This window comes from Azolla caroliniana, unplaced genomic scaffold (genome assembly GCF_043228905.1).
Source record: "Azolla caroliniana isolate FFs.n. ecotype wild unplaced genomic scaffold, voAzoCaro1.0.p SCAF_12, whole genome shotgun sequence".
Classification (NCBI taxonomy): domain Eukaryota; kingdom Viridiplantae; phylum Streptophyta; class Polypodiopsida; order Salviniales; family Salviniaceae; genus Azolla; species Azolla caroliniana.
The window spans coordinates 1,709,116-1,734,904 of record NW_028230447.1 but is presented as its reverse complement, the minus strand read 5'-3'; the positions used below and the strand labels follow the sequence as shown (position 1 = coordinate 1,734,904).

The following is a 25,789-nucleotide window of genomic DNA, read 5'->3' as shown; positions in this document are numbered from 1 at the left end:
TTTGAATTAATTGTTCTTTGTGATATAAAATTGAATTAAAACTTTAGGAGATTACAATCCTATCACATCGAGGACGATGTTTGCATCTAATTGTAGCTAACACTGTAGTTGAATTTTACTTAAAAAGTTGATGGTAACGAAGTGCTAGAAAATGAAAGTAATGGAAGGCACACATAAATCAAAATATTATGATTGATAGGAGTAGGGCTAGTTTGCGAAAATTGAGAGACATTGATGATATCCTTACAAGTGAAATACTTTCTTCGATACCAAAAAAAGGGCATATAAAATTGGTATCAATAAAAGGGATTCCATGTGGATTTAGGGTCTACTAGGGCTAAGCTATACAAGATTACCAAACTAACATCAATTCCTTACAATGCTATCTAAATTTCAATTGTAATAGTTACCAATAGAATGTTCAAAAAATTGTGAAAAGAAAGATGGAGCACACATCCAACAAACCCAAGCCAACAAATTGCATAACACTATCGATTTTTTATAAGAAAAATTGTATACATTTGCGGGCTTCTATAGTTGAGGATGTTTTCCTAGGTATCAACTTATACATCCATCATCATGTGCTTGAAAGCCCCACTTCTACGTGCTACTAAGATCTTCCCAACGATCCTAAGACGAGATTATGACTACTGAGTAAATAATGTCCCATTAAACGGCTAGATTAAAATCAAGTGGGATGCCATGAATGAATCAATTGGTTAAGCATTGCATGATCATATTCGTGAAACAAATTGAATTGCATGTAGATCTCGACGAATTTGTAAAATCGATCAATATAATGGGCACGTGCCGTGATGAGTGGTTGGGATAAATCAACATCACCCTATTCGATGATCCCCATGATTCATTATTTATGAAAGCTACAGTTGACAAAGGACTCCCACAATCCGAACCGTTAATTTGTGGGAGCGTTTTCCGGGATTGAAAGGTTAAGCGAAGAAGTATGTGCAGACATTCCCAAAGAGGGAAAACTGGATCCTTCTTGTATGTGCAAACATTCGTGACGAGGAAACTCGATCCCTTTATAAGTATATGCCGACATTCTTGAAGAGGAAAAACTGAATTCTTCTCATATGGTGCAGACATTCCCGAAGAGGAAACTCGATCCATTCTAAGTATATGTAGACATTCCCGAAGAGAAAAAACTGGATCCTTCTTGCATGTGGAGACATTCCCGAAGAGGAAACTCCATCCATCCCTTTTAAGTATATGCAGACATTCCCGAAGAGGAAAAACTCGATCCCTTCTAAATATATGAAGACATTCCCGAAGAGGAAAACCTCGATCTTTCTAGCGTGTGCAGCCATTCCCGAAAAGGAAACACGATTCCTTCTGTGTGTGTGCAGGCATTCCCGAAGAGGAAAACTCGACCATTCTTGGGAAATAGTAGGATGATCTGACTGGAGCTGCCACTGCATATCGTTCCGCTCCTTTTCTTTTTCTTTTTCTTTTTTTTTTTAAATTCCTAGGGTTTTTGGAAGTGGAAGAGAATTAAATCTCTGCTGGCCGCCTGTGCGCTAGCGATGGCGATGGCGTCTGATCGATGACGACGGAAAAGAAGAAGACGAAGATGGAGGAGGAGGAGAAGAAGAGGTTTGCCATTTCTTAGGTTTCAAAAGAAGCCTCAAATTTCTAGAGGGGGTGAAAGGTGTTGTTTTGTCTGTTTTTCGTTTGAAGGAAGGAGGAGGAGGAGGGAAGGACATTTTTCATCTTCTTGATACTTAGATTCATTCTCAAGGCTCAATATTCTGGAGTCGAAAAATGTCTTTTGGTCTTGTCATGTCAATGGCTTCTGTTGTCTGAAGAAGAAGAAGCTTAAAGAAGAAGAAGAAAAAGAGGTTCTTCATTTTCTTCATATTTGCCTTTGTTTTAGAGCTTCGGTATTCTGAAATGGAAGGTTGTTGTTTGGTCTCCTGATGGCAATAGCTTACGTTTTCTTCGTACAAAACAAGAAGAAGATAAGAAGAGATTCTTCATTTTCTTCCTACTTCCCTCTGTTTTGAAAGATCAATCTTGAAGAAAATCAGGAGGCCCTTCCCTTCTCCTCGTTCTTGATGGTGTTTGGAGATCTCCATCAACCTTTGAATTCCTTCTTTGTTTCAAACTCAGTCTTTCTACGTCCTTTAACAGGTAACCTTTCTGACCAGAACGGTTTTTTCCTTTGAAAAGAAACAAGAAGTCGGAATCTGACCTTTGCGTGTATCCATTGTTAGATTTGTTTTCGTTTTACCAAGTGCAGTAAAACCTTCTCTTAAATTTGTAAAATTGGATTTACATTTGTAGAAATTATATCCAATATTTTAGAAATCAATATATCCATTGGTAAGAGTTGTTTGTTGTTTCAAACCCTACCATGGGAAGGGTGACCTAGGACACGAGTTTATGGATTCCCTTTCGGATCGTTTGAGAGCAGAGGTAGTGGTAGTCAAGGTTTTCTTCTAGTCTTTGAGTAGTTAAAGCAATCTAATTATCAACAAAATTCCTCCTGTATCACCAAATCTAATTATCAAGGGCAGTATAGCATTGTAGCCTGGCTTCTGGCTCCTCCTGTATCGCGAAATCTGCATACCCAAAATGACCTACTTGGACCTTGTTCTTCACCATGATTCAGTGGAGTAATCTCATTTGCTTACCTATTTAATGTTCGAGAATAGCGCAAGAGTGTTTCGCGCTTGATGCGTCTAATCATTCCCTTAAACCGATGAAATTGCAAAGGGTTTTGAACTAATATAGATCTGTGATCAAGATGCGATGATCATAAAAGGATTGATTGTGGTCAGGAAATGGATGCTACGGTAGTAGCACTTACTGACATCGTTTAAAGAAACAACCTGATTAACAAGGCAATCTAATTATCAACAAAACTCGAGTAAGAAGAAAAGGTTAAATTGAAAAAACCAAGCACATTGAGGAGCATTTGAAGCTAAGCCCCTTCAAGCAGGCAACTGCTCTGGTCATGGCATCTGCTCTCCTTCATACCACTCCAACCAGCCTCAACCTCAGACTGTGATTGTGGTCTTGCTCTCAATTAGTATCTTGATTACCAATCTGCCCTAACCAGCCCCGCCTAGCTCAACTTGGCCTAGATCCCAACCGTTCATTTGCAGCATGACTTTTTTGAGCGTTCAAACCTAGTCCAATGCCTCATGTAATGTGCCCATCTCAACTCTATCTCAAATGGTAGGAGTTGTGATAGTTGCTGGTTTGGCAGCCAACTCAGCCACCACCACCATGGTTGTATGATGTATCTACAGCATTGGAACTGTCAGACTAAAACCCACCATCACCACCTACTTACCAAGCAAAATAATGATAACGATGATTCCCTTGGCGGCCAAAATGACAGATTACACAACAAGCAAGACAACAGCTACACCAATGGTGATGATGTCAACGGCATGGGGTCAAGGGTCTTAGTTTCCAATAAAAAAACTTGGATCTTGGCTTACCTTCTCGAAGGTGTTATCCAACTATGAGTTTATCAAATGAGAAGTCTGATGAGGATACTACAGGCCACAACCGGTTGATACACGTGCGTACGCAATTGCAAAGATCGAAATGACACAAAACATAAGACAGAAAATGAATGTACAGAGACAAGTATTTTTAACGCGGAAACCCTGATAGGGAAAAACCACATGAGTCCACAAACTCCAAGAAAATCACTATATGTAAGAGGAATGTACAACAAGAAACTACAAGGCAACAACCTTGAGTTCTACTTTGTCCACAGAAGTTATACTCGCTCTCCCTTTCTCTCTTACACTCTCTTACACTAATGATTCATCACGCATATAATGATTTGCCCTAAGTGTATTTATACTCATACACTATATGGGCTATTTACAAATATAGCCTACTAAGGGCACATTTATGCTATTTACAAATATAGCCCCGTCGAATTCAGCCCGAATCGGTTACCGATCGATTATCGGTTAGTCGATTTTTCGGAATCGGCATATCGGACTCGGCTGAGTTAGCTATCAACTGATTTGGCTTATCCCTCCCGTCGGTATTTAATCGACTCCCTCCAATCGGGCTCGTGCTTTCCTTCCCATCTGGAAGGACTTGTTTCCCAACAAAGTCTTATCGATATGTTTGATAAGCATGAAGGATTTGTTCAAGGTGTATATTTCTATGCATTATAACCTTTTCTTGTCTTTTGAATGTAGTTGTTGTTACTCAAGTATGAACTTGTTGTGATATTAATTTGCGATGATGGAATTTGGCAAACTGAGTCTAACACCTTTTTACACTTCTTGGACATCTGGATTACATCAACCATCCAATTCCATAAGGACAACCTATGGATTGGGAGTGTCGCCTCTTTTTTATCAGCCAGTGGTGCTAGCTCATATGCCCAGACAGCAGGAAATATGATCAATAACACGTGGAATTGGGTCTGTTGGCACAAAATCATTCTCCTCATTTTTTCTAAATTCAATTCCGATAGAAATAAAGAATGAAAGATAATTTGTCTTTTAAGAGGCTCAAATGGCCTATTAGACTAATCAAGAGATTACATCGTAAGTGTTGTCTCCTCTTTGAGAACAACAAACCAAAATGAATGTTACTAAGTAAAAAAGTACATAAGATAAAAAGTGACTAAAGAATCTTGTTATTGATACATGTAAGATTCTCAAGTTAGATATATTGTAATTTTTTACTTCGAAAGATCTCTAGCATAGGTTGATCCAGAATGGAGCGGCCTCCGAAGTGATGGAAGCACCTGCGATGGTAGGAGATAATAAGGGTGGTGAGTTCCTGGTCCATGAGGCCAGGGTCTACGTGCAAGGCAAATTCCTATTGCCCGATCTATTGTAACTCCTTTGCAATGCCCTGGTCGGGAGCCCATTTGTGACACCCTTGATTGACTTGTAGCATGAGTGGGAGTGATGAGGTTAGAAAGACATCAATTACTTGCATGGTGGAGTAAATGGCCAACTTGTCAGGCTCACAAGTTCATACCCTGCCCATGCGCTGAGTGATACATGCGTAAAAATGGGAAACTAATGTGACTGTTCATATGAAAAATTATTCTAATATGGAATTTCCAATCATGTCCTTGCTTCTCTGGTCTTACTGGCCACAATCATTGCCATAAAAGAAGATTCTGTTGTCTGCCTCTCTTGATGAGACTTAGGTTTGGGATATCAGTGCCTGCCCTAAGGAATAAACCAACAGTATATGATAGAGCCCAAGTATATGAAACATCCTAACGTTGCTTACCCACATCCTCATACATGCAAGTCACTAATATTCTTTATATGGCTATGCACATGTCCGTATAAAATCTTGGGGACTGGATAATTTACAGCCTTGTGAATTATGTGACTTGGGCTCTATTTCAATTCTGAGGAAAAGTGCATGCGTGTATGGAATATATCAAAATGCACCAGTGGTCAAGCATTCTTTCAATGGCTAAGCATGTGCAGATATAAAATCTTGGAAAGTGGTTAATTTATATGACCATGTAAATTATATGTCAAAATGCACTAGCCGTCAAGCATTCTTTCAATGGCTACACATGCAGATATAAAATCCTGGAAAGTGGATAATTTATGTTGACCTATGAATTGTGTATCTTAGGCTCTATTTCAATTCTGAGGATAAGTGCATATGGGATATGTCAAAAATGGACCGGCAGCCAAGCATTCTCGTAGACAGCATGGCCAATTTTAACATGAAAATGAGATGGGAAAATTCCTGGGTTATTGCTGCACATCTTAACATGAATTCTGGCAGATGGACATGATAATGAGATGCTTGTTTTCTAACTCAAAAGAGAGACATCTGGTTCTGAAGTTGTTGCTTGTGATTCTTAAGAATCGTATCTGATACTAAAAGATACATCTGGTTAGGAAAATTGAGATCCCAGATGAGGGCTAGAAATATTCGCTGTGTCAGAGTTAGATTATGTTTTAAATTGAAGAATGACCCTTGCCTGCGTCAGTGACTGTTGATAATCTATTAAGTCTATCATAGCATCAGACTTCTTTTTTTATATACAGCAGAAGAGACAAACATGGCTAAAATTCATGTACCTGTGATATATGGTGTATGATCCAGACAAAAAAACATCATTGCATTGGAAGTTTATATCGTATGAAACGATCTTTCTGAAGAGTGGAGTCTGGCATAAAAGTAATCCTACTATCTTTACCTATGAAACCCTGAATCACATGAAGTGTCACCTGCCAAATGTCGACTGGCATTGTGAAAGCTGTGGACTTACCAATGTGTTATACCCCTGACAATTTGAATCATGATGAAAAGATCTTCCATTGCATATTCAGCAATAAGTTTTATCATGTTAATTCAAATGATCGAGAACTCTCACCTTTCTGGGCATGCTAGTTGGGGTCAACTGGAAACAGTACATCTCATATCTTGTAACCATGTTTTGACGATTAAATCATGTATACATATAATGTGCTTTCTCACCCCTTAGTTGTAACTTGTAACTTTGTCTTAGTACATTTCATTTGAACAGTAATCAAAATGTTTCTTCACTTATAAGTGGCAATTGCAGTATTTATCATTGCTGATCATGAACAGAGCTAATATTGGTATGGGACATCGTGAATGATATTTGGGAAGCCAAATTTTCCTTTCTTTTCCATTTCTCTCTCTCATGATCATGTGCAGAACTTTTTTGGTATTGGACATATCATGAAAGATATTTTGGAAGCCCATTTTGTACGATTCAATTTAATTAAAGGATGAGTCTTTGCTGTCATTAACATGTGTTCATAATAGCTAATTCTATTTTAGTGCTTTGAAATCATGTTTCACCAAGCATAGACGCTTACAGTTTACAGTTTACAGTTTTATGATTACATAAATACGCCTGGTACTTAGTCACCTTTATCTTTTTCTAGGTGTAAGCACTCCATATGTCAATCATGTTTCACCGCATCAGGATTCACATGGTTTGCACCTACACACCAGAAAATTTGGAGAGACTATGATAGTAGTTAAGGCTTTCTAATACGCACATGAAGAGGAATATTTTTAGTAAAGACAACAGTAATTAAGGCTTTCTAAATACACATGTAAAATGTAGGAGAAAACAACCTTACTTTTCACAATCACTGTTTTATGTATAATGTGTAGATGTATCCCATCTTATCCTCATTCTCACCCTTCTCTTGGAGTAACAATCATTTGATGCAGTGTTTTATCCATCTGAGTCTAATACATTGCAATAAACCTCTTAGGATGACTTCACAATGATGCACACATCCCCTCGCTCTTCCTTGTCGCATAGTTCCAAACACTAGGACTTAGTTACCAAACTTTATCATTGTAAGTTTGACAAGCATCAGATCACGTGTATAACTCAAAAGTGTCCTGATTCTTTTTCTCTTATTTGGTAAGTTTATCATTGTAAGTTTGACAACCATCAGATCATGTGTATAGCTCAAAAGTTCCCTCTTATTTGGTATCATAGCATTACCACCAGAATCTTTAAATTGGAATAGTAACTATTAAACTGTGCATGATTATTACATGGAAACACTTCGCAAATTAATTGTACAGTTCCAAGGTGAAATGCCCATACTGCAAAAACGTCCAGGCCATTTACAAACTTCATAATTCAATACTCGAACACTTAAAATCCATGTGTTGGGGGGAGGTGCTAATCCACGAAGCACTACCTCTTGTGGGCATATAATAAAATACCCCTTACACATATATACCCCTTACCAAATGATTCGGCAATGTGGAATGTTAGGCTTATAGAAAGAGACACTTCCACACTATCAGCATTATGGAATCAAACTGTGTGAAGACAATAACAGCAAATAAAGTTGGTTTCATCCTGTTCCGATTGAAAAATGTCGACAAATCCTGTAGGAATAGCTTTCTGAAAAAGCTCGCTCATCCTGCCTTTCATGCATGTGTAGGTTACTCAATCTCAACGTCAATAATGGAAGGATCTGATTCACCTTTAGAGAAGTCTTGTCTAGGCTGCCAAACCACAGCCTTGCAATAGTTACAAACCACCATTTGACTGCGATAACCTATAAATCTCCTCTTACATGAAGGGCATGAACCCTGCATTGAGAAGAATGTGGTGAATCTTGGCATATAAAGAGAATGAAACGGGAGAAGGAACAATATATAAATATAGTAGAACATACCTGTACAGTCATGATTCTTGCTGCAGAGTTTATGAGCAATGGTGCAGCTAATGGAAGCACCCACATTGAGAAAAGCACGATTCTAAACAACCAACCAGAGACAAGGAACCACAAGAATACAAGAGTCTGCAAAAATCAAATTGATCATTCTCTCAGTATAATTATTTACAGGGCAGCACCATAGCATTCCTGGTACCCATGCTCCTATATTGTTGTCCTTTGACCACAGCCTACTTATATAGTGCAGCTACCTAGATTTTATAGTTTACTTTATTTTACCAGACATTCTACAAGATTCACGTAGATGTAACTTTTGGTCTCATATGTCACATCTCCCTCCCCCTCTTTCCTTCAGACATTATTAGATTTCACATGGATGAAATTTTCTTTGATTTCATAGGTGACTTTGACCCATCAAAGACGTTAATATATTCATTTCTTCTTTCTTCTTTATCTCTCTATGGCCGTGAAGTAACCCAAGTAAATTGAAACCATCAGATTGGAGTGTCAGCAGGCATCAGTCTTCTGGATAGTTAAACGCACAATGAAAAAAACGTGGCCATGCATAGAATTATATTATATAATGATAATGTGCTTTTCAAATACCATCATGTGGAATTTATAGCTCACTGGTCAATTTCCAGTTTCCTTGTGTCATCTCATCTTATATTTTTATCTCAGTACCATCTTTGAAAACTAAGCCATTATCAAAATTTCCTCACTTTATAAATGACATGTCACTTAGGATGCTGATAGACAACAATGAGACAATTTACTTACCGATAAGATGCGGCCAAGAGGAGATTTGAGAAATATATCCAGCCATCGTCTGTACTGCAATATACACATTATATGTTCAAATTTTTTGTTCATAACCACTATGTATATTCCACAAAGCAGGTATGCCATCTATCTGCACAAAGGCAAGAGTATTGACACTTCATGACATTCTGCATTAATGCATGCAGTTGGATGCAAACACTTAGAGCATTATTTACAGAATCACCTCTAACAAACTAACAAACTAATGGTCCTCAGAAATATTAATACCTTTCCAAACCAAGCACCGCAATATGACAAATCTATTCATAAATAATCACTAAACTTTGTGGTCACCATCAGAAATGACAAGAAAAACAACATGCAAATAATAAAGAAAAAGTGTGTGACACAGGGGTAATCAAGGTAAATATATGGAATTGTGTAAATCATGTTATACAAGGGTAGGTTTCTCACGACTTTTTTAGCAGAATAATGGTATGCATGTTCAAAATAAACACAGTTTTCAATAAAAAAATATGTAGAATTATAGATGTTCATTGAAATGACATAAATAATTCCAGGAAAGGGAGATGAAAATCTCCAAATCAGAAATGTGAGGGCCTACTGAATCAATACAAACATACGAGCAACAGGCATTGCAGTAAGCAGAATTACAGTTTCCATGCTTAAAAACCATTTTGTAAATGAACATATAAAATTTTGGGAGCCATGCAAAATAAGTTATGTCTTAATATACTTATATCTAGCAAATGAAAGGCATATATTTGACATGAATACAATTTCCAACATTAAATACGTTTTGTTCTAAAATGTAACCCAAAAATTTTATGCATATATTAGATTAGCCAGCAATGGAGTGTAAGATTATAGTCTTGCAAATGCATGCATGCTCATGAATACAATTTCCAACATTAAATAAGTCAAAGTATAAATATAATACAGGTATTTTGATTCACATATAATCAGCCGCTAATTCACAGGGGAGTGTCAGATTATTATCTCTTAAAGGACTGCATGTTCGGAATTAATACAAATTTCAAAATTAATATGCATGCAATGATGCGATTTATACAAAATCAACAGCTTGTTCATGAAGGAGTGTAAGATTATTATCTTGCAAAAGCATAGATGCTAAAACTGAGACGGATTTTCAACATTATGCATGTAGAACTCTATATGCAATACATCATGTTGATTCATGCAAATTCAAAATAATAATAACTCTAAATGTAGTAAATAATGCAACTCATAGAAGATGGAGATTATACAAAAGGAAAAGCATACACATACCATGGGAATGTTTCTCCTAAAGTCTGTAGAAGCATTTCTGAACCTCTGGATCAATCCATACTGTTCATCAATATTCTTCATTTGCTGGTTTGTAAAGTCTGCCATTTCTCTGGCTCTCTCAGAAACCCTAAAATGACGATTAAACTGTTCAGCACTTCTCTTAGCATCATAACTTATTTCTTCGATCTTCTGATTTGCAGCTGAGAATCCTTGCTTCATCATCCCTTGAAAATCATAGGATCGAAAGAAATTAACAGTTTGAAGCCAAGACGACTCGAAGAACTGACCAGTTGTCTGAGAAAGTGAGACAAAATAAGAAGCTATGTCATCAAATTTGTTATTTATGTTGGTAGTATTGTTGTTCATGTGGTTGCTTGCAGAAGAAGAAGAAGAAGAAGCAGATATTACAAAGAAGCTCATATGTCGCTTATGTTCGTTATCATAGCGAAAAGGAAGATGTTTTACATTTAAGTGATGTCTTCTTCTTCTTATATTAAACGAAAGAGAAGACGAAGATCTGGGATGAAGATCTGTGTGAACAGATGAGGTGCTCGGAAAACTGCACATGAGAGACTCTGTTGAAGCATGGAAAATCATAGCCATGGCTGGATAGCCCAATCTAAAAAAATTCTGCACTGAAGCAGCTGTGGAGCTTCTGTCTTTCTCTCTTTCTTTCTTTTCTTTTACTTCGTTAGAAACTCTGCCCTAAGTTTCTCAGAATGAAGGTCTGTCTGTATTTCTCTCCGAGTAAGGTATAATCTTCCTCTCTCCTTCTTCCTTCTAGTCTGAAGTAAGATTAACAGCTCAGATAGATGTCTATGGAGGAACCAGCGTACCTTAATCCCTTCACAGTTTCGTCAGAGACAGCAGAGTACAGGACGTCTGTCTGTCTGTCTGTCTGTCTGTCTGTCTGTCTGTCTGTTTGTGTTGATGTGACCTACTGCCGAAGGAAGAACCTCACTATTTTCTTTCTTTCCTGCTCATCTATGGCATCGATGGAACCTTCGTTCGCCCCAAGCTTCTGACCTTGGGAGCCATGGCGATGGCGATGGCCACGTATGACAAAGCTTCCAGCACAAGCTGAGACTTCTCTCCTTTTTCTTCTTCTTCTTCTTCTTCTCCTTCTTCACCACCGTATAAATACGTATGTATGTATGTATGTATGTATGTATGTATGTATGTATGATACATTTGTGATTATCTATTGTGTGTGTGTGTGTGTGTATATATATATATATGGATGTACAATACATATGTGATTATGTTATGTATTGTGTGTATGTAAGTATGTATTGTGTGTGTGTGCGCATGTGTATGGATCGATGTATAGTATATGTATGGATGTATTGTATGTATTTATGGATGTATAGTACATATGTATGTATGTGTATTGTAGGTATTGTGTGTGTGTGTGTATGTATGGATGTATAGTACATATGTATGTATGTGTATTGTAGGTATTGTGTGTGTGTGTGTGTGTATGTATGTATGTATAGTACATATGTGAGTATGCGTGTGTGTGTGTGTGTATGTATGTATGAATACTACATATGTGAGTGTGTGTCTGTGTGTGTGTATGTATACTACATATGTGAGTATGTGTTGTATCTTTTGGGTATGTATGTATGTATACTACATATGTGAGTGTGTGTGTGTGTGTGTATGTATACTACATATGTGAGTGTGTGTGTGTGTGTGTATGTATACTACATACGTGAGTATGTGTTGTATCTCTTTGGGTATGTATGTATGTATACTACATATGTGAGTATGTGTTGTATCTATTAGGTATGTATGTATATAGTATGTGTATGTTGTGAGGAATGGATGCCAAGAGGGGTGGTTGTCGCTAGCAATTTCACTCGATGCTGGTCTAAGCTATTTACCTCGTCAATTGTGTTGATCTTGGCACGTCTCTATTTGTTGACTTGGAGATTGAGGCTCATGAGTTGTTTTTGAGATACTTGAGTGGTTCGATCGATTCCGCAACATCATGTTTGACCAAGAGAGACATCAGATCCTCACATATCTAAATGGTTCGACCATTTATCATGATCACATTTGAACAAGACATATAGTTATTATGATGTGTCTTAATTCAATTGTATGTTTGGGCATCACATTTGACCGAGACACTAAGTTACTATGAGGAGTCTTAATGTTTAAATTGATTGTTTCAACCTCATATTTAATCAAGAGACATGAAGTTTTGGGGATTTAAGGGAGATGTGAGTTCTTAGAATGCCAAAGCCTGTTAAGTACCTACCATTTAGGAAAAGAAACACAAAGACATTGACACTGGAATGCATAGGAAGCTCAAAAGGAACATTAGAAAAAGGGAAATAGAATAAATCTCACCCAAAACTAGAAGGCAGTTGGCTTTTGTAATGTTGGTAGCCCAACCCCATCGTATGGAAGTCCACCCCCAAGCTATAATCAAGACATAGCCAACCTACCACAAACATTCCATACCAATTGATATTGGGATGACTAATACCTTGCAAGAGATATTATTGTCATAGTGACGAAAGCCTAGCTTGCACCACCGGTGTCTTAGACGGTAGCCTTCCGACCTAATGTGTTTTATGAGGGTGGCTAGGCCTCATATTATACCTCTTCCTAGGTTCCTTGACTGAATGTGTCTTTATAAAAGACTCTCCATTCATTGGTTGTCAAGATCATGATAGTGCATGCAACTATCATTCCTTCTATCCAATCACAGTAGTCCCTTTTCTGCTTTTTGGTGAAATTGGTAGCTCTTCTCCCTTCTTGGGTTTTCTCCTTTTACATAATCTTGGTACAACTCTACTCCATCTCCTCAATCTTTCATTTGAGCATAATAACGATTAAAGTTTAGTACCAGTTAGCTAAAACCTAATCACTCTACCTCTTGTATGTGTATCATATACCTTTTTTCTAATTAAAGTGGTGATCACTTTTTTGTATATACTTGTCTTTGTTTACATGTGTGTTTACTTGTAGTATTTTATTAAGAAAGAGTTAACGAGAGAGAGCGAGAGAGCCTTTTAATCTAAAATGATGAATTTATCGAGTCAATCTGAAATTAGTAGCGCATGAAGTTGGTTAGAACTGCAAACATATTTTATGAGGTTCTATGTACTAGAGGAGATTAATGGATTATATTGCAATCAATGCTCTTCATGAGATTGATGCTCATGTTGTCCATAAAGCGTGATGTAACAAATGAATCTCTTTGCTTATAAACAAATTTAAGAGAAGTTGTTGGAAGGTAGGGTATTATTACATTCAACCAAGCCATGAAGTCATTAGGAATTGTTGACCTATTTATCACGATTCTTTGATAGAGAGGTGTCAAGTTATATAAAAGGGGCTAGCTACCCCTCTTCATTACAACATATTGAGACCGGGTCGAGACTCTATTGGTGAGGCCAAGCTCTCTTCTATGTATGTATTATTCAACAAAACCAAAGTATAAGATAAGGTAATATTCGATGGTATTTTATGTTTGTCTCATGTCCTTCGCTCAAGGGTGATTGGTGTTGTTAAGCACCCTTAACCCATTCTTTTCCTAAATCTCTTTATTCATTCGCCCATGATTAGTTTGATCTATGACAAAAGGGTGATTGGTGTGGTTAAGCACCCTTAACCCATTCTTTTCCTGAATCTCTTTATTCATTTGCGCATGATTTGTTTGATCTATGATAGAAACACTATCCCTATGAATATCACTAGAGATATTGATGTCACATTGCTGTGTAGTGAGAATCTTAAGAAAGAGAGAAGTTTTTGGGCATGTTTCTCTGAATTCTAAAGGGTACCCCTAGTAAAATGGAAGGAATCATGAGGGGAATATGAGGACCTCTGTCCCAAAAGAACAATATCTCTGAGTGGTTGGATATGGATAAGGAAACAACTCTTTAGATTTTATTTTTATTTTTTATTTTGGCTCCGTCAGATTTCTTTGTGGGTTCATCCTCCTCTCAGTATCCATCCTCAATCTTCACAACTCTGGAAAGTTTTGGTGTCTGTATCAGGGTATGTTGGTTTCCTTGGCTCTTCTCTTTTTTCTTTCTTTCTGTTTATATGAATGTCTCATTATTCCATGGGAGGTTTTGCATTCTCTGTTTCAAGAATGCTCTAGGTTCTGAAATTTCATTTTTGGGTTCTAGAGCTCATGGAGCTCTTCATGATTGAGTTTAAGATGCACACGATTTATGAGGGCAGTATGTCTGTAAGTGATGATTGGAGAAAATGCTCAGCTTACATGATGATGATGATGATAAATAAGCATTTCAGCAGAGGATGAGGAATATAATGATGATGGTGGTGACCATCCCTGTATGTAAGGATTGTGTGTAAAACAACAGATGAAGGTTAAATGATTTAGTAAATGTGGTTTGTCCTAAGAGGAAAAGTCGGAAGATTAGAATGAGAATGCTTTTGGTAAAATGTGGATGATCTAAGAAAGAGAAAATGAATGAAAAATGAGACATCTTCAGTAAATATTGGTTGATTAAGAAGAAAGAATGAAGATCAAGATGTGTGTAGTGAATGTGGTTGATGTGATCTCTAAGAAAAAAAGATGAGGATGGAACAATGGCAATGAAAACTTGGTTGATGTAACGTCTAAGAAGAAAGGATTATTACGATGGAAAAATGGCAATTAATGAAAGTGTGTTTGGAAATCTGGCTGACTTAACTTCTCATAAAAAAGAGAGGGAAGATGGAAAATGGCAATGCTTGAATGCCATTGTTACACATTGTTGATGACTAAAAAAATGAAGAAAAGAAAAGATGAAGATGAGATTGTTACACATTGTTGATGACTAAAAAAATGTGATGATGATGATATGAATGACTTCAGGGTTAAATCAATGCCATTCTGAATCAACCAAGGATTGAGACAGTTTAAACATGGCACAGAGCTGTCTCTGGGGATTGACAATAAAAGAGAGTTAATTGAATCAAAGCCAAAGTCTCTGGTGTTGGTAAACTAGAGAGAGTACAGGATTAAAGAAGTAAGAAGGTTTATGAAGAGTGGGTAAGGCTATTGATGATGGTATGGAACCATGATTATGATGATGAATGAATGTGTAATTGATAGAACATAAGATAGTTTTCCTTCCGTTATGTAGAGGTTGCTTGCATGCAGCTCAGCGAAAAGTGTTACACATTCTCGAAGAAGATCAAAAAAATGTGGTAATTGATGTGGATGATCTTAGGGGAAAGATTGAAATACCCCTTTTTGAATCAATCAAACCAAGGATTGAGACAATTCAAATGCAGCTTCGTGATTATTATTACTATTTTTTCCATTTGTTTTGGGGGGATAATAGTGATGGCATATTCATGTTTTGTACCTTAACTATGCAGTTAAAAGACTCAGGATGCAGTATCGAATAATGCTACCTTATTTCATGCATAGATTTCATGTCTGAGGTATGCCCCTCATTTGTGTAAGGTGGAGATTTTTTCCATGGCTTTACACAACAGCAAGAGCCTTCTACATGGTTTTAGTAATGAATCATGTTAGGTTAAATATTAGGGTGAAAACCATAAACTACCCCTGCATTTTCCGTGAAGGCCCAAACGTTATGCAAAATTAGGGCAGTGTGATATTGTGTCATGCATTTTTCACACATTAGTCTTGTTTCTGAGTATGAAGGCCGATGCAAAAATTGCTAATTCCTGAGTACACTTCATTTATATAAGGTGGAGGTCTCACATGGCTTCATCAACATCATTTGCATTCTCTGGGAACCTGGTGCTATCATCGTCTAAACCGAGTAGCGGAAGTGCCCCACTCATGTCACCATCTCGGCCTCGCAGTTGTGGGGTTAAAGTGGTTTGCCAAACACAGTCATCAGAATCCAACATAACTACAGAGAAATCCATCCATCTCCCTCGCAGGCAAGCTAGCTATATAAATAATACTGTGGTGTCTGAGCATGAAAGATATATGTTTATGCATCTTGATCAGGGAGAACAATTTTTATGTCTGATCGATCTCATCACTTCCTATTTGAAAATTGATACCAGATCTAATTCAAAACTTAATATAGACACAAAACATGACCATCGGTAGGAGTTGGCAACTGCGTGGCTTAAGCCTAAACCGAGCCGGTAAATTGTTTTTTAACGGTATGAAGGTTTGGCAGTTCGGTTCATGCTTGAGGTTCCCAAACCAGTTTGAGCTCGGTTTGGCAAGGCTCAAGCTGAACTGAACTATTTTGGGCCAAACCGGTGAAGGCTTAATTGGTTTCGCCAAACTGGTTAAGCCTTAACCAGTTTAGGAACTAGTTTGGCTTAAGTTTGAAAACTTCCAAACCAGTTAAGGCTTTGGACAAGGCCAAACCGGTTACGCCGAAACCGAACTGTTGCCGATTCCTAACCATCGCATTGCATTTTCTAGAGATATGTCTCAATGTAATTACAAACTTTGTCAGTTCCTCAATTGATCTGTTGCAACTTTTTTGTGTGGGAAGGAAGATCTCTTGCCATAGCCAGCACATTCGCCATTTTATCTGAATTGTCGAGTATGGGAGAATTAGCACATGCTGCAAGAAATAAAGGCACAGAGGTAAATGCACCCAAGCCTCCTAAAGAAGAGAAAGATGTGGGTGGATACGATGCAAAGGTTCGTGCAACTTACAGAAGGAAAGAAGCAATGAAAGAAGCAATGGCAAAGCAAAAGGAGAGGTCGACATTGAAGAAGGAGGCTGCACTTGTTGATACTATCAAAACAAAACGTTCACTGGAGGCAAAAGAAGCCAAGGTAGCAACCACCCCACCACAAGAATCAAGTGCCACTCCTGCAGTTGTTGATTCTCAAGTTATACCACCACCTGAGGTAGCGAAAGAAGCGGAGCCTAGTTTGCCAGTTGCCGAATAAATCTTGTCAAAAGATCTTATAAATAAGACTTATGTGAATGTGTTTTGGGATTAACACCACCTTTGTGCTTTTCTCATTTGAAATCCATTTGCCCCACATTCAAATCTCGGTAAAAAAAAAAAAAAAAACTAGCGTAACTCCAATTTGGCTTTTGGATGTACAAAGTTCCATTTTTTTTATAAACTTCTACTTGAGTTAATAGAATGTGTTGCATACTCCCACATAAAGAACAAGGGTTACATACACACCTTGAGCCTTATTACTTCCACTCTCAAATCTTTCTAAAAAAATTGCAGGTGAAGCGCACACAACATTCACCTAGACAATTTTTTGATCCTTAGTACTGATGACATCTTTCTCTCAAGCCTTGAACAAGGCAAGGTAATGGATAACAAGGCAATGCACATTGTTTCTAGAGAGTTAAATGTGATAGTTAAGAAGGTTAAATTGAAACAATCACATGGTTTCTAGAGTATCAAATGTGAGAGAAAATATTATCAACACCATAAAAGATCACCTAAGACAAGTTTTAGATGATGTTACAATCCATTAGTTCCCAAATCTTGATTGATTATGAATTAATTATTTATTCAATGCCACATTGCTTACCATTGTCAAATTGATTGATAATACTAAATTAGCGACCTTGTCTTGATAAATTGGTGACATAGTACTTAGTTAAGAATTTGATGTTGCCATTGATTAAGCAAAAGGCTTTGGCAATATACATAAAATAATGAGTGCTACCAACCCCCAACTAAAAGGGAGTATGTGTTGAAACACATTGTGGCTTTTTGAACCATAAAAAAGTCAAGATTTGTTTAGGTAAGTAGAAGATGAAGGTAGAGAGCGTGCATGTTGGATCCCACACAAACTTAGATTTTGTCACTTCAATGAAGGAGGCTACTGGAGGATGATGGATATTGTTCTTGGATTCTTGAACATATGTAGTGATCAAAGTTGGGGACATATTGGAGTAGACTCTCTCTAGTTTCTTCTAGCATCATGGGTTCAAAAATCAAGGTCAATGTTGGGGACATTGCACTTTAGCTAATGCCACATCGCCGATCAATATCAATAAATTAGTGGCCTAAACCAACATCAATTAAAATTTTGGTGTAAGATTTAATGAATGTTTGTATCTTGACTGGTTGACAATGCATCGCCAAACATTTTTAACTTTACAAGTTTTATTTCTTGTTGTTTTTGGATTAAGTAAAAATTTGGCAACACATACATACATATGTATGTATGTATGTATGTATGTATGTATGCATGTATGTATTTATGCATGTATAATGGAAGCTTAATTAAGCAACCATACATGCATACACATGGTATATATAATGAAGTCTTAACCAAGTAACCATACATTGGTATATAATGAAGCCTTAATTAAAGAACCACACATACAAGCATACATTCATATGGTATATAATGGAAGCTTAATTAAGCAACCATACATGCATACACATGGTATATATAATGAAGTCTTAACCAAGTAACCATACATTGGTATATAATGAAGCCTTAATTAAAGAACCACACATACAAGCATACATTCATATGGTATATAATGAAGCCTTAATTAAAGAGCCATACGGTGACACAAATGATGTGGCCATATGAGGCATGTCCAAATGATACGATCATTAGAATTCAAAGAGGAAGGATAACGGTGGTGCAACGAAGTCATATGGAAGCTCCTTATATGTTAAAGGCAATGCAAGAGGTATGAGAGCTGTGATGCACCACCACAATGTGGTTTATTTGGATTCACCACCACAATGTGGTTTATTTGGATTGCTAGATGTTTTAAGGTGTTTGGTAATACTATTGTTCATCTAGTGGAAAGTGTAGAGAATGTCTGGATGCAGATGGTGCATACCTTGAAAGGCCGATATGATGAAATTAAAGGTGAGACAGATGTTGCAGTGTTGCAACGCCTCGAATTTATCGCCTATTGGAAGAAGGCCCCTTTTCTCACACTCCAAAATGCAAGGCCCATGTGGTGCTTAGCACCACCAATATGGTTGTTCCTACCACCAATCACATAACTAGGTTATGGAGTGGTGGAGTGTTGATACTACTTATCCTTTGGGGATGGGGACCCAAGGAAGAGTGCAACATACCAATGGTAGCTTGACAGTAGGTCAACATTCTTGTAATAACTGTTTATAACTAATGAAAGGATATTTTCTAGGAAAAATAAATAAATTAAAGAACCATACATCTCGGTTTCGGGTACAAGTACCCACTTGTCAAAAGTCATTCGAGATTTTCTTGGGAGTGTGGCGTGGCAGCTTGGATCCAATGAGCAAATACAAGCTCAATAAGAATCTGCTTCAGAAATTACTTGGTATTAAAACTAAGGCAACAAAGATATCCTTCCTCAAAAGAAGGATTCTCGAGGGAAAAAATGGTTACATGCATATCTACACACATATCCATAGATACATACATACAAAAGAACCACACATACATGCATACATTCATATGGTATATACTATATAGTGAAGCGTTAATTAAAGAACCACACATACATGCATACATTCATATGGTATATAATGACGCCTTAATTAAAGAGCCATACATACATGCACATGTGGTAAATATAATGAAGCATTGATTAAGCACCGACGTTTCTATTTGCTACCAAATAATAATTAGGCTTTGTGAGGAAATTGTGGACACAGACGGTGTAGGACATGTTTTGAATGATGCGTTGTCGTGAAGGATTTGCTTCACAATATAAAAATAAACTTGAATATTGTATTAAGTAACATTTGAGAGACTTGAACCCATAACCTCACACACCAAGGACGAAGCATATACTATTAGGAAAAGTTATTTTCTATAGGTATATTTTTATCATACTTATAACATGTTTCTTTATACATTAGAGCTTAGATGAGCATGATGGCTATCATGCATCACATGTAAAGCATGTGCGCCAAATGGCGATCATGCATCACATGCATCACATGCATTACATGCATGCCATGCACCCCCATATCATCATATGCATGAGAGAACCTATAAAGAGAGGCAAGGAATTAAGGGATGAAGAAAGGGAAAACAAGGTAATCAATCAAAGAAGAGAAAGGGGGGAGAATAGAATCTAAACAAGTATTGAAGATATCTTATTCGGTGAAGAGCCTCGCATTTCAAAGTGGAAGTCGTGGGTTCAAATCAAGGGTCGGTATTGAAATGATTCATCTTGCGATCAAGGATTGTAAAGTTGGTAAAATATTATATTTTTAATATACATCATGTTTATATCATATACTCTTGTTCTTTGAATCATACTTTGTCTCAATCTTCTTTCTAGAATCATACTTTCATACTTTGTCTCAATCTTCTTTCTAGAATCATACTTTGTCTCAATCTTCTTTCTTGAATCATACATTGTCTCTATCTTTTATCTATGCTTCTCTCTCTCTCTCTCTCTCTCTCACACACACACACACACACACACACACACACATTCCTCGTAACTCTTCTTCTTACTATCCTTAACCATTCTATCATCACCATACAAACCTTATTAAAAGTTAAGTTCCTTCAACTTCCCTTAACCTTAGTCCCCGTGACTTCGCCGCACGAACCACAACTACCCTGACAGCCTGTGATCGGCACCGTTCAATCTCTATCTATAAAAAGTGTGTGGTTAAAACCTAACCCGGCTTTGACAAGCCTTTGTCACATCTAACCCGGGTAGTGATGATGCCATTTTATTACCTAACCCGGGCAGTGATGATGCCATTTGATTATCTAACCCGGTCTCTCATCACCTAACCCAAGCAATATAATTATCTAAGCCTAACCCCTCTATGTACCTAACCCAGACTGTAGGTACCTAACCCGAACCTTGTAATCCTGTAAAACCTAACCCGGTCCTTCGAACCTAACCTGGGTTGAGCACTTAACGCAAACCTTCTGACCTAACCCGGGCACAACTTCGGCATTATTAAAACCCTGCATAAATCCTTTTTCCCCTATTTTTGAAAATTTGAAACCTGCTACACCTGCATCTACACCCGCACCTGCACCAACATTTGAACCAAAACCTCTACCTACACCTGGTAACTATTTTCTTCCACCACACTTTCTATATTTATCTTGTTTTGAGATTTAAGAAATATATGTCGAGTCTCATCATGTGATTTACAACTTCATCTTTATCAATATGTTGTGTATGGCTTCTCATAACCTATTCTTTGATATGAGATTTCTAAGTTGGATGATTCTATATCTTTTGCTTCATTATGAGCTTTGTAGTTTGTGGCTTCTTGCATTGATTGTTTTAAATATAAGACATTTCATGTCACGAGGCTTCAATTGCTTTCAGAATGAGCTTTGTATGTTTGAAGGTTCTTCCATCGGTATCATCAATATGGTCATTGTTAATTGAAAAGCTCCTTTTCAGCGTCGATGTGAAAAGTTTTCTAATGAGATCTCATTGATGAAGGACATATATGAGCCTCATTTCCAAGTATAGTGGCTTTGTGCATAGGGATTGGCAACGGCTCGGCTCAAGCCTAAACCGTTTAGCTAAACCGGGTTTAAACGGCTTAACGGCTTGACTTGCCTCGGCTTGAGCCTTGCCAAATTGGCTCAAACCGTTTAAGTCATTTATGTGATTTAAGAATTAGGCTTTTGAAAGTTAGAAAGTTAGAAATTAGACAGTTGGAAGTTAGAACTTAGAACTTGAAAGTTGACAGAGAGACTGACAGGAAGCCATATGCAACATAATATTGTTGAGTGACGAGAGAGGGAGGGAGAGAGAGCTTGCATAATAGACGACCAGGGAACCTCCTTGTTGTTCGGTGTTATATACATTCTTTGGAGAAGGATTGGATCACCGAGAGTGATAGGTTGCCATATCCTCGGGCCTCGTGCTTCTGGTGGTGGGAGGGCAGGGGATTCATGGATGTCAACCTACCAATCATAGTAGTCTATAAAGAGGGGGGTTGTGGTGGGATTTGGAGTTGAGTTTGACTCATAAGTGGTAAGGCTAAGGGGGTGGAAGTTATGAGGAGGAGAAGAAGAGTAGGAGGAAGTGGTAGTGGTAGTCAGGTGTTTTTTGGGTATTTTTAGTTTTTTTGTCCCAAACCGGCTCCCAAAACACTTCACAAACCGGTTTAGGGATCGGTTTGGTTTGGTTTGGTTCAGGTTTGAGAACCCCAAAACGGTTTAGGCTTAACCGGTTTGGCTTGGATAAGGCCAAACTAGTTAAGCCTAAACCGAACTGTTGCCGACTCCTATTTGTGCACTAGATTATCGGTAGTGAAAAGTTTTCTAATGAGAACTCATTAATAAAGGAAACATAAGAATATTCTGCAATAAAAGATGGATATGGAACAAACATTGCAAAGTAGAAGCTCAAATACTTGAGGATGAAGAAAGAGTATGAGCCAAAAGAAAAAGTTTTGGTTTTCCAAATCAAATAGCTTTGGACCTCTGCATGCTCTCAGAGATACATAATCTTATACATTCTTGATTAAGAAAAAATATAAATTAGGTAAAATAGAGAAAAAAAGAAAGAAATAAACATAATCTCATACATTCTAGATGCATGAAAGATCAAAGGATATATTGTGTTCTTCTTCTTCCCCGTCTCCTTTTTCTTCTTCTATTTCTTCAAATCTTCAAATCTTCAAATCTCCATAACTTGCTGATCTTACATGTTTAATCCATCTTTCTTGTGAAGGTCCTCTTTTGATGCAAAGGTAGAAAAAAAAAAGTATAACGTTGTTTGATTGATGCAAAGGTGTATAGATATATAACATTGTCTGATTGATGGCTGCTCGATCGAGGTACTATTTAGATTCATTTATAAAATATGTTATAGTCATCGAAGGTTTTAATGAATGTGTTATATTTTCAGCAATGGCGGTAAGGTTTATGTATTAGGGAGGAGAAAACCCCACAATTCAAGATGGATGGAGGCCCAAGACAACCTGGAGGGGGCTAAGGCTTTAGAAAGTGTAGACATACAAAATGTTTTGTTGTAATGCATATTATACATTGTCGCCACTGTGAAATTAGGTGGAGTTGACACCCTCTCAATGTTCAAGTGTGTTCAAGATCCAATGGAGATCAAATGTTGAGTATGCATAGTTGTAGAGTCGTGCAAGGAAAACCTGCGATGGTTTCATAAGAAAGTGGATCTAGAGGCACATTTATTGAAGGAACATGGCATTAGGACCGTGCTTCCAAGAGGGTTGATGATGGTGGAAGAGGAGGAAGTGTTGGAAGGTAGTCCTAGATACTTCAACAACCACCAATGAGAGAGAGCAATCAAACGCTTTTTCAATGCTAATCTAAAATGTAATAGAGCTCGTTTGTCCCACTTAAGAACAATAAAGCCCTACACACCACGAGATTGAGAAATACGATTCCACAGAAGATAAGTGGATGATGGAGAAGATTAAGGCCAAGATTGCAAAAGGTTACGATTCTTATGTAAGTATTGTATTTTGGGTTAATGTATTTTTAATAACACTCATCGAACTAATAATACATTGCCAAATTGACACCTTGCAGTGTAGGGCTCAAAAGGTGCAAATGAACAAAGAAGATGGGAATGTCTCAACTGCCAATGGGCATAAGACACATTCTAACTTAGAAGCATACCCACCGAGTAGAGCCAAAATCCCGGTGAGACAGCCAAAGTTGGACCCGACCTTATGTGTACGGATTCCATTTGAGTCAAAGGAGGATTATGAAGATGTTGGCTACGTTGAGATCAGGTATGGGGAAGTCATCACATCCTTATCCATGACAAATGGAAAGACATTCACCAGGTATTCTGCTTTAGTGTCCTAACGATCAACATTCGAAGGGTATTTTCATGTTGTAATATTATGACACAAAACAGATTCCAACTTCTTTGCAGAAGGTTGAATTTGTCTGTTTACATGGGGGAAGGCGAATTGTAATCAATGTACACCCATGGAGAGATGGCATTGAACTGGTCCATGAATGTCTTCCACATGTGGATGGAATACACCCAACCACAACACATATCCAGCCAATATTGGATGGTCGATCCACTTTGGGTCTAGATATACAAGCAAACTAATAAGGCCAACGACATCCTTGGACAAGCACCTGAATGCGATTTTGCAGTGCATGAAGGGCATTGGGTTCTTTGGGGTAAAGATGCAACATGCTCCAATCGGTTTACATGTAGACAAGGTAACATACATACATACATACATACATACATACATACATACATACATACATACATACATACATACATACATACATACATACATACATACATACATACATACATACATACATACATACATATACATGCTTGTGACTAACTACTACCAAATATTTAAGAGGGCAAGTGAGGGAATCGTGGAGAGGGGCCGCTGATGGAGCGTTCGATCTCCACCGTCCAAGATGGATAAAAAGCTGACAGCCTCTGAGAAAAGGAGCCCGACTCTGTGTAAAAGAGCCCGACTCTCTGACAACCTCTATGAAAAGGAGCCCGACTCTGTCAAAAGGAGCCCCGATGTCAGACAACCTCTGTACACAGGAGCCCAACTCTGTCAGAAGGAGCCCCGCTGTTTGACAACCTTTGTCATCAGGAGCCTGACCGACTCAAGGAAGGAGCCCGACTTAAAAACAAACATCAAAAACTCCAAAAAATGGTAAGTGTACAACAAATTTTTGCCATGAAAATTATCATAAAATTTCTCAAAAAAGCTTAAAGATTCAAATAACAACTCTTACATAAAATTTTAAAACGTCAAATGTTGACAACCCTAAAATGAAATATGAATATACACGTTACATATTAAGATTATGGCTCATGTCGGGATGATTGCAAGATGCAACCACAATTTTTACAACATGTAACATTTGAGTCCCTTGAAGTCAAGGTCAAGCCATCGCAATGGAAACACCGAACCTTCTCATGGTCACCTATTGGCAATCGCCTCCTAGCTTGACTTGCATCTCTTTGTAGTTTTCCGGAGTGGGATTTGGAAGTGTTTGGGGAGCTACCAATAAGTTCTTGCGAGATGTCTATTGTTGCACTTCTTTTGGCACCGATTTGTTGGTTGCGACTTATTGATCTGCCATCTTCTTCATTGGTTGATTTTGGTGCACCAACACGATACACCTTCTCAGCCACATCTTCCAATGTTTGTATACCTTCGACAATAGTTGCACGGTCGAAGGTTCCTAACCCTTGCTCGAGACATTGAAGTGCTTTCACGACCGTTTGTATTTTGGACTTGAATGATTCAATCTCGGATGTTGTGGGGTTTGTCTCCTCGACTCATTCTACCTCTGCCTCCACTTCTATTTTTGTATTATGGTCCATTCGCATTTGGGTCACATGATCTATAAAAGGCAATGAGCCACATAAATGTGGCATATGCCTCTCAATAATCATTCGGATACTGAGTAAATGCTTACATTTACTCGCAATGTCTTGGCAATCACAATATGAACATTGGAGTGAGACATTATACCATAGAGTGGGAGTCGTCATGCTCAAGATTCTAAACCAATATTGGGCCTCGTCGACAATTTCCCTTGTGGAAGTATCGTCGACATACCTTTCCAATATTCTCTCCACTTCTTTAAGTCGGGACCTTTGATCCCTACAATTCACATGGGGTGCAAACTGACCACTCTCACATAT

At 37.8% G+C, this 25,789-nt stretch overlaps 2 protein-coding genes across 4 annotated transcripts; one reads left to right on the top strand and one right to left on the bottom strand.

Annotated features, from left to right (window-relative positions):
* Positions 1–7,488: 7,488 nt before the first annotated feature.
* LOC147856766 (uncharacterized) lies at positions 7,489–11,362 on the bottom strand. Of its 2 annotated transcripts, none has more exons than XM_087328336.1 (4): positions 10,242–11,362; positions 8,949–9,002; positions 8,169–8,294; positions 7,489–7,995 (listed from the first exon to the last, which is right to left on the bottom strand). In XM_087328336.1, the coding sequence occupies exons 1-4, from the start codon at positions 10,842–10,844 to the stop codon at positions 7,933–7,935; spliced, it is 846 nt and encodes a 281-aa protein (XP_087184462.1). In that variant the 5' UTR covers positions 10,845–11,362; the 3' UTR covers positions 7,489–7,932. The 2 variants fall into 2 exon arrangements, with proteins under 2 accessions (XP_087184462.1, XP_087184460.1); XM_087328334.1 differs by having other exon boundaries at positions 7,489–8,082; positions 10,242–11,360.
* Positions 11,363–14,106: 2,744 nt separating this feature from the next.
* On the top strand, positions 14,107–17,360 carry LOC147856765 (uncharacterized). Of its 2 annotated transcripts, XM_087328338.1 has the most exons (4): positions 14,193–14,258; positions 15,597–15,662; positions 15,936–16,133; positions 16,713–17,360. In XM_087328338.1, exons 3-4 carry the CDS (start codon positions 15,949–15,951, stop codon positions 17,113–17,115), a joined length of 588 nt encoding a protein of 195 aa, XP_087184464.1. In that variant the 5' UTR covers positions 14,193–14,258; positions 15,597–15,662; positions 15,936–15,948; the 3' UTR covers positions 17,116–17,360. The 2 variants fall into 2 exon arrangements, with proteins under 2 accessions (XP_087184463.1, XP_087184464.1); XM_087328337.1 differs by lacking the exon at positions 15,597–15,662 and having other exon boundaries at positions 14,107–14,258.
* The last annotated feature ends 8,429 nt before the right edge of the window (positions 17,361–25,789 follow it).

Bases quoted from the DNA above. Each gene is read 5' to 3' on its own strand.
- LOC147856766 (XM_087328334.1), bottom strand. From the start codon at position 10,844: ATGGCTATGATTTTCCATGCTTCAACAGAGTCTCTCATGTGCAGTTTT. The intron at 9,003-10,241 runs GTATGTGTATGC...TGTATATTGCAG, and splicing joins TTAGGAGAAACATTCCCATG to TACAGACGATGGCTGGATAT. The intron at 8,083-8,168 runs GTATGTTCTACT...TTCTCAATGCAG, and splicing joins CAAGAATCATGACTGTACAG to GGTTCATGCCCTTCATGTAA.
- LOC147856765 (XM_087328337.1), top strand. From the start codon at position 15,949: ATGGCTTCATCAACATCATTTGCATTCTCTGGGAACCTGGTGCTATCA. The intron at 16,134-16,712 runs GCAAGCTAGCTA...GTGGGAAGGAAG, and splicing joins TCCATCCATCTCCCTCGCAG to ATCTCTTGCCATAGCCAGCA.